The 15288-nt window shown below is 42.6% G+C and overlaps 1 protein-coding gene across 1 annotated transcript; it reads right to left on the bottom strand.

Annotated features, from left to right (window-relative positions):
• Nucleotides 1-883: 883 nt before the first annotated feature.
• Nucleotides 884-14993, bottom strand: LOC115159539 (adenylate kinase isoenzyme 1). Its single transcript, XM_029709355.1, has 7 exons — nt 14850-14993; nt 11923-11962; nt 11051-11086; nt 10166-10329; nt 9740-9856; nt 3260-3451; nt 884-1388 (listed from the first exon to the last, which is right to left on the bottom strand). Exons 2-7 carry the CDS (start codon nt 11927-11929, stop codon nt 1320-1322), a joined length of 585 nt encoding a protein of 194 aa, XP_029565215.1. The 5' UTR covers nt 11930-11962; nt 14850-14993; the 3' UTR covers nt 884-1319.
• Nucleotides 14994-15288: the final 295 nt, after the last annotated feature.

The raw sequence follows: 15288 nt of genomic DNA, 5'->3' as shown, positions 1-15288 counted from the left end.
CCATAGCTTTTGGACTTTATAGTATTCCCAGAAGGCATGGATTATTGTGTTGTTGTTAGTTTTACACTTAAGACATGCCTCTGCTGTTGTGCTGTAGAATTTGTGAATTTTGTCTTGTATAATATATTCTGTACATTTGTTTATACTGGATTAAACGTAGAACGTTAACTGTAAATTTGTTAGTTATGTTCCAACATTCCTCCATCTTGTGTTGATGTCAGTTCTTTTTAAGTCTTGATTCCAATAGTTTATATTTTTTTCTAAAAGATTGTCTGTTGGATAGGCTCTCTGCAAGGTTTTGTATATCTTCCCTATTATATGAACATCCTTTTCTGACTCAAATAGGATTCCCTCAAGATACAGCAGATCTGTTATGTGATGTAATGAGACATATCATGAGGTGTTAGAGAGTGGAATAAAATATGAACATACTATATTTTCTTTTACAACTGTTGGTTACTATTGTACTTTATTCCTGCTGTGGGAGAACTATACTGTATCCTGAATGTCTGAAGGATGGATATGGCCTGCTGCCATGTCTGTCAATGCATGGCATTTAGCACCAAGCATAAAGGAGTCTAGTCTCCATGCTTTCCCACATACTCCAGTGCCCATATGGCGACACATGAGCATAGAGAGTGCAGCCGATCCCAACCCAGGAAGGCATTGTACATGTAAGGTCAGGCGAAGTGTTGACAGCCCCCTCTTTTAATTACATAGAGCTGAGATCAGCACTAACGGTAAGTGAGTGTGTGTGTGTGTGTGTGTGTGTGTGTGTGTGTGTGTGTGTGTGTGTGTGTGTTATTCTGTGAGATTGTATCAACCTATTATTTATCCCATTGAGAAGGTCTCTTCTGTCAGATATTAAATAAATATGCAGTTATTTGGTTAGTTTGAAGGTGATGTTTTAATGAGACAGAGGAACAGGTATGGTTTTTAGAAAACCACACACACACACACACACACACACAGACACACACACACACACACATAATACATACACACAAACACACATAGACATACTGTACTGTAAGTGTGGACAAGACATGGCAGGCAAACAGGAAGTGAACAGTAGACTCTCAGGAAGTTATGACATTCTTGTAAATATGGCCGTATATGGGTGTCGGTTGTGGTTGGTGAACTGTAACAAGAGATTATTGCTGGAGGAGAAGTACAGTGTTGAATTAAGGCATCACTGTTCTTTAATGGCCTTTCATTATAACCAAGGTGGCTCAGCAGGTTGTTGCTTTTTTCGGCATAAGATGGACATTTAGAAAAAAATAACCAAAAATAAATTTAGATCCAGTCATGTTTGCTTTTTACTTCAGGCCATCGATAGCTTTGGCAACGTGTCCGAAGACTTCATCCACAGGCAGTTCGGAGTCGATCTGAGGAGAACGAGAGAAAGAAAGGCATGAAATTAGATTACAAAGGGGGTGGCATCATCATTGTAAAGTGAAGAGTATTTTCTGAGCGAGAGAGTTTTAGAGTTTTCAGAGAGATGTGAGATGAGACACTTGGGTGTATTGTCACATTGTATATACACTGCTCAAAAAAATAAAGGGAACACTTAAACAACACATCTTAGATCTGAATGAAATAAATAATCGTATTAAATACTTTTTTCTTTACATAGTTGAATGTGCCGACAACAAAATCACACAAAAATAATCAATGGAAATCCAATTTATCAACCCATGGAGGTCTGGATTTGGAGTCACACTCAAAAGTGGAAAACCACACTACAGGCTGATCCAACTTTGATGTAATGTCCTTAAAACAAGTCAAAATGAGGCTCAGTAGTGTGTGTGGCCTCCACGTGCCTGTATGACCTCCCTACAACGCCTGGGCATGCTCCTGATGAGGTGGCGGATGGTCTCCTGAGGGATCTCCTCCCAGACCTGGACTAAAGCATCCGCCAACTCCTAGACAGTCTGTAGTGCAACGTGGCGTTGGTGGATGGAGCGAGACATGATGTCCCAGATGTGCTCAATTGGATTCAGGTCTGGGGAACGGGCGGGCCAGTCCATAGCATCAATGCCTTCCTCTTGCAGGAACTGCTGACACACTCCAGCCACATGAGATCTAGCATTGTCTTGCATTAGGAGGAACCCAGGGCCAACCGCACCAGCATATGGTCTCACAAGGGGTCTGAGGATCTCATCTCTGTACCTAATAGCAGTCAGAATACCTATGGCGAGCACATGGAGGGCTGTGCGGCCCCCCAAAGAAATGCCACCCCACACCATGACTGACCCACCGCCAAACCGGTCATGCTGGAGGATGTTGCAGGCAGCAGAACGTTCTCCACGGCGTCTCCAGACTCTGTCACATCTGTCACATGTGCTCAGTGTGAACCTGCTTTCATCTGTGAAGAGCACAGGGCGCCAGTGGCGAACTTGCCAATCTTGATGTTCTCTGGCAAATGCCAAACGTCCTGCACGGTGTTGGGCTGTAAGCACAACCCCCACCTGTGGACGTCGGGCCCTCATACCACCCTCATGGAGTCTGTTTCTGACCGTTTGAGCAGACACATGCACATTTGTGGCCTGCTGGAGGTCATTTTGCAGGGCTCTGGCAGTGCTCCTCCTGCTCCTCCTTGCACAAAGGCGAAGGTAGCGGTCCTGCTGCTGGGTTGTTGCCCTCCTACGGCCTCCTCCACGTCTCCTGATGTACTGGCCTGTCTCCTGGTAGCGCCTCCATGCTTTGGACACTACGCTGACAGACACAGCAAACCTTCTTGCCTCAGCTCGCATTGATGTGCCATCCTGGATGAGCTGCACTACCTGAGCCACTTGTGTGGGTTGTAGACTCCGTCTCATGCTACCACTAGAGTGAAAGCACCGCCAGCATTCAAAAGTGACCAAAACATCAGCCAGGAAGCATAGGAACTGAGAAGTGGTCTGTGGTCTCCACCTGCAGAACCACTCCTTTATTGGGGGTGTCTTGCTAATTGCCTATAATTTCCACCTGTTGTCTATTCCATTTGCACAACAGCATGTTTCATTTATTGTCAATCAGTGTTGCTTCCTAAGTGGACAGTTTGATTTCACAGAAGTGTGATTGACTTGGAGTTACATTGTGTTGTTTGTGTTCCCTTTATTTTTTTGAGCAGTATATTTTTTACGTGCCATTTAAAAATAAAAATAAAATGGACATGTTTTTATTCCACTGTGCTATGACATACTGTCATACATGACAAACTTCCTCTATCTTTTATCTCATGACAGTAGCCTATAGCTATTTGTTCCAGTCTCACCTTCCTGACGATGCCGCGGCTGGAGTAGAAGGCGATGACTGGCTCGGTGGCTTTGTAGTACAGGTCCAGGCGCTTCTTAATGGTCTCCTCATTGTCGTCAGATCGGCCGCTGGTCTCACCGCGCTTCATCAGCCTCTTGACCATGGTCTCACCCTTGGCGTCAATGTACAGCAGCAGGCAGGGGGCTCCGATCTGTGAGAAGACAAACATAATGGTGAACACAAAGGTTTTTGAAATTATATAGTCCTCTGAAGTGGGAGGTGATGGGCAAAAATCTAAATATTTATTGAGAGAAGGACTATGGGAAATAGAGGGATATTGAGCTATTGGTGATTTTTGAATGGAAAGGACACCTCATAAGTTCATGTATGGGTCATTCTACAGAACTGATGTAAAAATGTCCATTTAAATCCTATTTCTCCAAACTTTTAGCACACATGTCAGGTAGACAGACGAATGTACTACTGACACACTTTGTTTGTATTGCATATCTGAAATATTTACCTGAATTCCTTACCACCCCACTAAATGTGTCACTGCTGAAACATAGTGGGAAAAGTTGCTATAAAGTGAGAACCATGCACAGTAATGATCGTTTTGATGAACCTTCTATTACAGATTCGTTTTTGATTCGCATACTAAATTAACAAAATAGAAACATGATTTTTAGCCTGATTTTCAAAACCTTTACATTTTATTTAGAGAAATATCATCTCTATTCTTCTCTGTAAAATGTTCAATGTTGATTGTATGAATCTGAAACTTGTTGAATGATTGAATTACTTATGCATAAAGCATTATTATGTTGTTAGATGTTTAAATGATCACTTTATCTTTATTTTGGTCAAATACCAGGCATTTCAGTGTCAAGTGTTTATTATTACTTTATTGAATATTGAATATTGAATATTTAAAACATACGATATACTTGCAATGAAGCCGCTCAACATCTACATCACATTAGTCATCTAACAGCCTCCCATCCAGTGTGACACACAGAAGCAACCAGGGTCAACGACCTGCTCAAGGGCACGTCGACAGATCTCCCACCAGCCCTCCAAGATCCCCCCCACAGTTCCCCAAGAGTGGACCCTCAACCATCCATTCCCCACCCCCAAGACACCCCCTACAATGCACCAACAACCAACAAAATGAACAAAAGAGAAAAAAGACAAAGACAGGAAGGAAAACAGAAAACAATGCAAAAAACAAAAGACATCAAGGACAACAAAAAACCATAACAGCAAGGCCAATCGAAAATGTTTGAGTGCATGTATGGCACTATTTACATGTGTGTGTGTCCGTGTATGTGCACATGTGTGCATTTGAATGAGAGCGTGTGTATATTGCATGTGTACAAATACCTGTACCTCATCAGCCTCAGGCAAACCGGCATTAACTGTAACAACACTGCCCCTCAGTGTCATTCAAACTTACTTTTCATTATGTTTTATTTTGACTTTATTGTTTTTACTTTTACCGTCAAGTGTTAGTCATAGAGGTAGGTCTGTGTGTGGTCTTGAGTGGTCTCAAGACCAAGACCACTAGATCAAGAGTCCAAGGGCCCTTTCTTCAATTGTTAGAAACTCAATAAAGTAAACTTAAGTAGGGTACAGTACAGCAGGGTGCATTACAGTATTGCAGAGCACAGTACAGTACAGTAGAGTAGGTTACAGTACAGCACAGTACAATAGAGCGCAGGGTACAGTTTAGTACAGTAAAGTAAAGCACATTATAGACTTCTATGTTTTGGCCAAATAGATGTCAATGTTTGGGATCTTGGAGGATTGGAGCCCCCCCTGCTGGCTATGCATTTCAATACTCTTTCAATACTCTTTTTCCTGAAGTTTGCACTTGTCCACTACCCACATGGTGGTTCTCTGTAGTTCAGTTGGTAGAGCATGGCGCATGCAACTTTAGATGGGAGATAGCCTTAATGGTGCTGCTGGTGCTGTCACAGACTCCATGCTGGCACAGATACAAAGATGATATCTCTATTGTGTCAATTGTTTCGGTTGTGACCGTTTCGGTTTAGACAATTTTGACTGATATTGTTCTTTAAAAAATCCCCATTGCTTACATATGGCTGGCTGTCTTTCATGTGGGCATCCCAGCAAACATATATTTTAGTCCCAAAACCATAAGTTGACATAATTCTTGATGGATTCGGATGTTCGGTAGTGACACTTCTCCAAAATACATTAAGATTTGCAGACAGACTACCGTAAATTCCGGACTATTGAGCGCACCTGAATATAAGCCGCACCCACTGAATTTAAAAAAAAGTATTATTTTGAACATAAATAAGCCACACATGTCTATAAGTCGCAGGTGCCTACTGGTACATTGAAACAAAATAACTTTACACAGGCTTTAACGAAACACGGCTTGTAACAAAAATGAATAGGCTTTAACGAAACACGGCTTGTAACAAAAAATAAAAAATTTGCAGTAAACAGTAGCCTACCAAGAAAGTCATTGATCACTATCTTCCTCCTCCTGTGCACTGAAACCACTGAAATCATCTCCTTTAAAAAAAAATTGAAAGCGGGAAAAATCCATAATTAGCCGCGTTATTGTTTAAGCCGCGAGGTTCAAAGCGTGGGAAAAAAGTTGCGGCTTATAGTCCGGAAATTACGGTACTCAAAATGTGGCCATAGTGGAGAGGGGTGCAATCCCATCACCTGGTGATGTTTGTATGGGTGTGGCTTAAGGCACATTCATTCTACAGTCTTTTAAAGTGTGTGATTTGGTAGATTGTTTAGTTGGATCCCCATTAACTTTCGCAGAAGCAGCAGCTACTCTTCCTGGGGTCCACAAAAAAACATAAAACATGGCAAGTAACAAAACACACATTTAAAACACATCGATATATAAACAATGCAACAAAAAAATTATACAAACATTACAACTAAAAAAATATGTGTGTGTTAGAGTGTGTCTGTGTGTGGGTGTGTTTGTGTGTGTCCCCTTACAGTCCCCACCATTCCATGAGTTGTCTTTTAATCCGTTTTTTAAAGGTCATTTTGCTGTTTGCCTGAGTGATTGGAGCTGGAAGGGAGTTCCATGAGATCAAGGCTCTATATAAAACTGTGCGTTGCTGTGAATTAGTTTTGGACTTGGGGACTGGGAAGAGACTCCCATTGGGATGTCTTGTGGGGTATGTATGGGTGTCTGAGCTGAAAGTTATTTGATTCTGCAGACAATCTGGATTTTTCATCACAGTTATACTTCTCATAAAAACTAGAAGAGAAGCAGTTCATAGGTCACAAAAATACACAAACACAGTCTGCTTACACTAAAAACACAAACAATTATACATTTTCATGTCTTTATTGAACACGCCGTGTAAACATTCACAGTTCAGGGTGGGAAAAGTATGTCAACCCTTGGATTTAAAACTGGTTGACCCTCCTTTGGCAGCATTAACCTCAACCAAATGTTTTCTGTATTTGCGGATCAGACCTGCGGTCAGGTGGAATTTTGGACCATTCCTCTTTACAAAACTGTTTCAGTTCAGCAATATTCTTGGGATGTCTGGTGTGAACTGCCCTCTTGAGGTCATGCCACAGCATCTCAAATCAGGTTGAAGTCAGGACTCTGACTGGGCCACTCCAGAAGATGTATTTTCTTCTGTTGAAGCCATTCTGTTGTTGATTTACTTCTGCGTTTTGGGTTGTTGCCCTGTTGCATCACCCAACCTCTGTTGAGCTTCAATTGGCGGACAGATAGCCAAATATTCTCCTCAAATTGTCTTGATAAACTTGGAAATTCATGACAGAAAGCTATCCAGGCCCTGAGGCAGCAAGCAGCCCCAAACCATGATGCTCCCTCCACCATACTTTACAGTTGTAATGAGGTTTTGATGTTGGTGTGCTGTGCATTTCTTTCTCCACACATAGTGTTGTGCGTTCCTTCCAAACAACTCAACTGTAGTTTAATCTGTCCACAGAATATTTTTACAGTAGCGCTGTGGAACATCCTGGTGCAGGAATGTTTTGTTTTTTGGACAGCAGTGGCTTCTTCCATGGTGTCCTCCCATGAACACAATTATTGTTTAATGTTTTACGTATCGTAGACACTTCAACAGAGATGTTAGCATGTTCCAGAGATTTATGTAAGTCTTTAGCTGACACTAGGATTCTTATTAACCTCATTGAGCATTCTGTGCTGTGCTCTTGCATTCATCTTTGCAGGACAGCCACTCCTAGGGAGTAGCAACAGTGCTGAACTTTCTCCATTTATAGACAATTTGTCTTACAGTGGACTGATGAACATAAAGGCTTTTAGAGATACTTTTGTAACCCTTTCCAGCTTTATGCAAGTCAACAATTCTTAATCTTAGGTCTTCTGAGATCTCTTTTGTTCAAGGCTGGTTCACATAATTTATTGTTCTTGAGGCATAATAAATAAATAATTGAAAAAATCTAAATCCATCTGTTTAAGATAGATATATCTGTTTTGCATGGGCTACGTCTCATCCACCACATCCGCCAATGTTTGCCTTCAACATCAGCGGTGGAAGGTGACCCTAGCTACAGAGTTGTTTGTCAGACCAGGAGACATCCCGAAAATCGATCTTCTCATGAAAGTATCTCTAACATCTGTTCTCTGTTTTGCTCTCTGAAGTTCCACAAGACTCATCTGAAGGTAACCTGGTACCGGGCTGAACATTTTATTTCCACATCAAAGGTATACAGGTAATTCCATGATCATTTCTTATTATGTTTGTAGCTTATTTCTCTAAGATATAGGACAGGCACTTCAAAACATACTTCCTGTTGATTGATTTTTGGCAGTTTTTTCCATGTATTAATCTGTTATTAAACACTTTTTTGTGGGCTAATAGCAGTAAAGCCAAATTCTTCCTGTCTGGGTTGCTTCCCCCCCCCCCCTTGTGTGCCGTGGCGGAGATCTTTGTGGGCTATACTCGGCCGTGTCCCGGGATGGTATGTTGGTGGTTGGAGATATCCCTCCAGTGGTGTGGAGGCTGTGCTTTGGCAAAGTGGGTGGGGTTATATCCTACCTGTTTGGCCCTGTCCGGGGGTTTCATCGGATGGGGCCACAGTGTCTCCTGACCCCTCCTGTCTCAGCCTCCAGTATTTATGCTGCAGTAGTTTATGTGTCGGGGGGCAAGGGTCAGTCTGTCACATCTGGAGTATTTGTCTTGTCTTTTCCGGTGTCCTGTGTGAATTTAAATATGCTCTCTCTAATTCTCTCTTTCTCTCTTTCTTTCTTTCTCTCTCTCGGAGGACCTGAGCCCTAGGACCATGCCTCAGGACTACCTGGCTTGATGACTCCTTGCTGTCCCCAGTTCACCTGGCTGTGCTGCTGCTCCAGTTCCAACTGTTCTGCCTGCAGCTATGGAACCCTGACCTGTTCACCGAACGTGCTACCTGTCCCAGACCTGCTGTCCCAGACTTGCTGGAACCCTGACCTGTTCACCGGACGTGTTACCTGTCCCAGACCTGCTGTTTTCAACTCTCTAGAGACAGCAGGAGCGGTAGAGATACTCTCAAAGATCGGCTATGAAAAAGCCAACTGACACTTACTCTTGTGTTACTGACTTGTTGCACCCTCGACAACTACTATGATTATTATTATTTGACCATGCTGGTCATTTATGAACATTTGAACATCTTGGCCATGTGCTGTTATAATCTCCACCCGGCACTGCCAGAAGAGGACTGGCCACCCCTCATAGCCTGGTTCCTCTCTAGGTTTCTTCCTAGGTTTTGAGTTTTTCCTAGCCACCGTGCTTCTACACCTGCATTGCTTGCTGTTTGGGGTTTTAGGCTGGGTTTCTGTACAACACTTTGAGATATCAGCTGATGTAAGAAGGGCTATATAAATACATTTGATTTGATTTGATCTTAAAACAATTCTGTGTTAGCTTAGGGAGATACAATATGCATTTCTTTGGTAAAAAAAGACAGGTGCTGCTGATAATACTGCCATCGTCGTCGATGCAGAGGACATGTATGTGTATGTGTAGCTCATGTATCGGATGGTGTCTGGCCAAAAAGATTAAGCCATGTCATACTCTTTTTGGCCAGACAGTATCAGATACATGGGCTACATATCGTAAGACAGAGGGGCACTATTTCTCTCGATCAAATGCTTTCTCTGGTGAGCCACTTGCGAATTGAAGGAAAGTTGGCGGGTGCACAGTGCACTGTTCGCATGCTGGAATTATTTTCGATGAACATACTAAGGTAACCAGTTTTTTAAAAGCGATTTTTTTTGACAATCAGATGAAAATATCATGACTGGTTGTGTTCATGGCACATTAAAAGGTAATACATTTTTACAGATAAATGACATGTCTTTACTATAAATCCCATAACACCTTTTTGAGAAGGGTGGGGAGGAGGGGTGGCCTCAGACTGACTTCTGCCTGGGACCTCCAAATCACAAAGTCTGCCCCTGGGAACAGTAAGGATTTTCTAAATGTGAATCCGTGTTCCTGTCTCCTCTTACCTTCTTCTCGAACTCCTCGCCTTGTTTGACCTCACGGGGGTAGCCATCAATAAGGAAGCCCTTGGACACGTCAACCTTAGCGATCATGGCATCCTTGATCATGTCCAAGACTGTGTCCTATAGGAGGGAAGCACATGTACTATTTATTGACAGGAAACACACTCACCCTCATAGAAAGATGTTTGAACAGTTTTACTTCTGTGTTGAAAAATAACTATGAACACAATAACACCCCTATTACAATTGGTATTTCCCTGATTTATTGGTACTTATCGCAAGGAGTTTAGCACAAATGGTTATACCTTTTACCATAAATGTATGAAGTTAGACTATAATTGCTGTAATAACAACATTTAATTGACGTGCTGTTACATAGTAAGTGCTTTGTGGATATGATTCTATAAGCTGTCCAATGCAGCCACTCACCAGGGGTACGAGCTCTCCCTTCTGCATGATGGCCTGGAGGGTCTTGCCCCTCTCAGAGCCGGAGGCCACCTCAGCACGCAGCAGGTCCCCGGAGGACAGGTGGGTGTAGCCATACTTGGCCACCACCTTCTCACACTGGGTGCCCTTGCCAGAGCCAGGCCCGCCTTGGGGACAGATACAAAAAGGACAGGCCAGGGGTTAGTGGTGTTTGGTCGGTTGGTGAAGCCCATCTAGCCATAACCTTAGTGGTGGTTGGTGAATCCCATCTAGCCATAACCTTAGTGGTGGTTGGTGAATTCCATCGAGCCATAACCTTACTGGTGGTTGGTGAATCCCATCTAGCCATAACCTTACTGGTGGTTGGTGAATCCCATCTAGCCATAACCTTACTGGTGGTTGATGAATCCCATCTAGCAATAACCTTACTGGTGGTTGGTGAATTCCATCGAGCCATAACCTTACTGGTGGTTGGTGAATCCCATCTAGCCATAAGATACTGGTGGTTGGTGAATCCCATCTAGCCATAACCTTACTGGTGGTTGGTGAATCCCATCTAGCCATAACCTTACTGGTGGTTGGTGAATTCCATCGAGCCATAACCTTAGTGATGGTTGGAAGTCTATGACACAGGACTGTTGTATGTATTTACTGTATACTTTAGTGCATTCCTTCAAGAGAAGTGTTCTCTACACATCTAATATTTTATTTATTTTTATTTTATTTAACTAGGCAAGTCAGTTAAGAACAAATTGTTATTTACAATGATGGCCTATGAATATCAGGCGTTTAGAACATGTACACATTTTGTATTGTGTTGCCTGATGGTGTTGATTTTGATTTTGTGTGTGGTTTCACAAAATTAGAGGAAAAATGTATTTCACTCACCCACAACAAAGATGATCTTTGCGTCCTTGATTTTGTCTAGAAGGAACAGAGACAACAGAGCAACATGTGAGTCTTGGTAGTTCTAGAAACAACTTTAGACGTTTAGGTTACTTATTAACCCTGCAGCTTGCTAAGAGTGAACCAAGTAAAACATTTTTTAAATGTGACAGTGTAACAAACCATCATCAGAATGGACAATTCGTCCAGAGCAGCTGGCTGAGCAACCCATCTTGACACGGAACCTCACAACACTGCACTGGAGCTAGCCTGCCATGCTCTACTCTGCCTAATTAGACTACAATGGAGTTACCTTGGCAACTATAACCAACCACAATGCTTTGTGACCACATAGAAGATGGCCCCTAACTAGAATTCTGGGGTAAGTTTATCCAAATTCATTGTAGTTACACAAACTTGGTAGCAATTTGGGATTTTTATGCATAATATTCTGAGTTATTTTACATGATTCCACATGAGGAAATGCAGTGTTAAAGTCACTAGGGAATACAAAGTACTTTCTAGTAAAGTCTTTGAGTTTTTTACATCTGGATTGGATTTGCACAAGCAGTGCAAATATATCTCTCAATGGAAAAAACGTATCAGTCACTGATAAGTAGTAGCTATAAGACGTTGCTAAGAAATCCATGTTCACTAATCGATTAATCAACAACAATAGAATGTGTAGCTACAAACTCATGTAAACTATTTTCCCATGTGTGTTGTGTTAACTGTGAAGGTACAGTATGTTCCTTTCAGCTGTTGCAATATCAAGAATAACCAACAGAGGTCACCATAGCCTAAGCATGCACTTCCACCATGAAAACAGTCTTATGTAAAAGGCTGACCAACATAATATAATTTCTCATAATTACCTGCCATCTTGATCTGTTATGTAAGGGTTGTTCCTTTTAACTGAAATAGAAGACAGAGAATACAGATGTTAGCTTGTACATTCAGAGCTAGTATCACATTTCGACTGCATTTGATTCCATGCAAATATTTTGGTTAAACAATCTCATTTTCTTATTTAATATAGTCACCCATATCATTTCAAAGATGGTAATATTGGTCAGTAGTTTATCTTAGTATACTTACGAATCTCTGTCAAAAGTGAATTACCACAAATTACATAATCTAATCTGAAAACATGCACCCCAGTATTTCTACTTTGCACACTCATCTACTGTCAAATCTACCATTCCAGTGTTTTAATTGCTATATTGTATTTACTTCGCCACCATGGCCTATTTATTGCCTTTACCTCCCTTATCTCACCTCATTTGCTCACATTGTATATAGACTAATTTTTCTACTGTATGTTTGTTTTACTCCATGTGTACTCCATGTGTAACTCCATGTGTTGTTATATGTGTCGAACTGCTTTGCTTTATCTTGGCCAGGTCACAGTTGTAAATGAGAACTTGTTCTCAACTTGCCTACCTGGTTAAATAAAGGTGAAATAAAAAAATAAAAAAATGTAACTTGACCCAGTCCACAGAAGGGAATCATTAGAATGCAGCATCAGATACACTAACACAGACTAGCCCTTCTTCTAGCCTGAACCTGAGTACAGTGGAACATAATCAAGGGTTTATTTGGTTACTTAGTGACCTTTTGTGGGTTTGAGTATCCTGCGTTGAACTCCATAGAGAAAACAGGATATTCAGGTTCATTAGGGACTGAATAGAATAATGTTTGCATGTTTTCTCGTGTCATGGCAATAGTTTTCATTGCATTAACTTACAGGTTACCAACCACACACACTAGAAGGTGTTTCTGGTTTAAAATATCCTATGATTAATTATTGCAGTGACACTGCCAAAGAAATGGGTAGGCAGGTGACTAGTAGCACTAAGCATAGATGTCCTTTCATTTGCTTTGTGTAAAAAGTCACAGCTCAGCCGTGTTCCACAGACAGGCTTGAGTATAAATTTCACCATTGGAAAAGTGTTTCAATAGAGCGGCCATATTGTTTGCACACTGTCTGGTGTGTGTCTACACATGTCTAGCTGCACCAGACAATGCTTGATAAGATTATTCCACCCCATTCACAACATTCCACCCCATTCTGGCTGGTCCTTGAGTGACCCAGCCAGAACCTTGACTTGAACCCGATCTAACATCTCTGTAGAGACCTGAAAATAACTGTGCAGCAACACCCCCCATCCAACCTGACAGAGCTGAGAGGATCTACTCTATCTTCCTTTTTCTGAAGGCTCAGTAGTCCAGGTCCAGGGTGGCAGGTTTTATGTAGGGGCTGTTGACCCTGTGGTCTTTGTAAATGTCACCCAGGCATCTGAGTCTGTGCCGTGACCTTTTGGGACTCCCATCCTGGCCTATTATGGTGCCCTCATCAGGGTCTCCAGCCTACTTGGAATGCCAAACACTCATGGCCTCCAGTCAGGGACATGTCCCTGGCAGCTGGGGTTACCGTTATGAAGTATGATTGATTTGACATGAGGCGTAACATGTGTGTTATATTGTGTTACGCTGCACAATGTTGACCACATACATTGACCTTTACATTGACTGTTCATTTTTTTTGCACCTCTCTTTCCCCAGCTATAAAAATACCCTGTCAGTCCCCCATGCAGTTGTTCCCAGATACCATGTCAACTATTCCCAGAAAGCACATGGAATGCTGTATTGCACTTGCAGCTGGGAAAGCCAATGAAAGTGTAGCATAGAGTACTTAGCAATAAGCACATAATCCGTCATTACAACTGCAGTGTTCCCTGCTCGCTGTTGTGCAACGCAGGTGATGTACCATATTGTATGTGGTCCTCCTGTGGTACGGCTACTTTAAAAGTGGTGATATGCCTTTAAGGGAAAGCAGGGAAACTATTTGACATCATCAGCCCAGTCTGAGTTATGATATTCTGTAGTCTGAAAGAGCGAGAGAGAGAGGTCTACTGTAGCTTTGTTGTGTGTGTGTGTGTGTGTGTGTGTGTGTGTGTGTGTGTATGTGTGTGTATGTGTGTGTGTGTGTGTGTGTGTGTGTGTGTGTGTGTGTGTGTGTGTGTGTGTGTGTGTGTGTGTGTGTGTGTGTGTGTGTGTGTGTGTGTGTGTGTGTGTGTGTGTGTGTGTGTGTGTGTGTGTGTGTGTGTGTGTGTGTGTGTGTGTGTGTGAGTTCCAGGCTGTAGGGCTTCGCTGTTTTGGAGCTGCACCATTAACTGAGAAGAATCAATAGCATGAAAAGGCATGCAGCAGCTCATATCAATGCAACATGCTGTAAATAGAGCCATACTGCAAATAAGGTAGGCCTATGTCGGAATGCAAAAATAACATGAGGGGAGAAGCAACAGGACAGGCACAGGAACATGTAGGAAATTCCAGTTGAACTTCATGACAGCTCAATAAAAGATGAGTGTGTCAAAATCCAGCCATGCCTGTTCTTTTTATCTCCTTCTGTGCATGCAGCCTAGGCATGCTCTTGTCAGTCACTGAGATTTATAAATACTGTGCGATGGTCTAGTCCATTCACAGCCATGGTGGATGACACATAGAATGACTCATACTTCCTTTGGCTGTCAGCCTTCCATAGCCTCTAAATGAATTGCATCAGAGAAGCAGTTACAGCTAAGATCAGGCGCCACTGCACAGTGGCTCTCTCTCTCTCTCTCTCTCTCTCTCTCTCTCGCTCTCTCTCTCTCTCTCTCCAGCCAGTCAAGCAGCCCTGCCCACTATTCCCTCACAAGCCTCTCTCTGTGTTCCTGCAGCGCAACAAGCCCCCAAGCCATACTTCCTGCACTCTCTCTTCTTCTGCGCTGCTGCCATTGTGTGTCTGTACTGTACTGACCTCTCTGTAACGGTGCAGATCTGTCCACCAGTGTGACTGTCCCTGTATCCTGTGTGTGTCTGAGCAGTGTCCCTGATGCACGGTGGCCCTCCCTCTCCTTCCTCCTCCTTTTTATAGCGCAGCTCAGCCTGCTCAGACACCAGTGCATTCTGGGAAAAGAGGGAGAGTGAGGGAGGGCGAGAGACAGGAGGAGAGGGGGGGGGTTGCAGGCAGTGTGCTGCTCTAAGGATTAATTATTGTTGTGTTGTGTGTTCGATCCGCGGCTGCTCCCTTTGCATTTAAATTTTACGCCTTGCTTCATTAAGGAGAGGTTGTGTAATCGAGGGGAAGAGAGAGCTAGGGAGACACCAAGCTAATGAGGAAGTCAGTTAAGGGGGGGATTATCAACTAACTGCAGATTGAGATGTAGTTCCTTTAATATGGACTGAACCAACTGCTG

This window comes from Salmo trutta, chromosome 23 (genome assembly GCF_901001165.1).
Source record: "Salmo trutta chromosome 23, fSalTru1.1, whole genome shotgun sequence".
Taxonomy (NCBI): Eukaryota; Metazoa; Chordata; class Actinopteri; order Salmoniformes; family Salmonidae; genus Salmo; species Salmo trutta.
Note: the sequence above shows the minus strand (reverse complement) of the source record. Positions and strands in the feature narration are given on the sequence as shown.

Coding starts and splice junctions, on each gene's coding strand:
- LOC115159539 (XM_029709355.1), bottom strand. Junction 10,330..11,050: donor AAAGATCATCTTTGTTGTGG/GTGAGTGAAATA, acceptor TCTGTCCCCAAG/GCGGGCCTGGCTCTGGCAAG. Junction 1,389..3,259: donor GCCGCGGCATCGTCAGGAAG/GTGAGACTGGAA, acceptor CGTTCTCCTCAG/ATCGACTCCGAACTGCCTGT.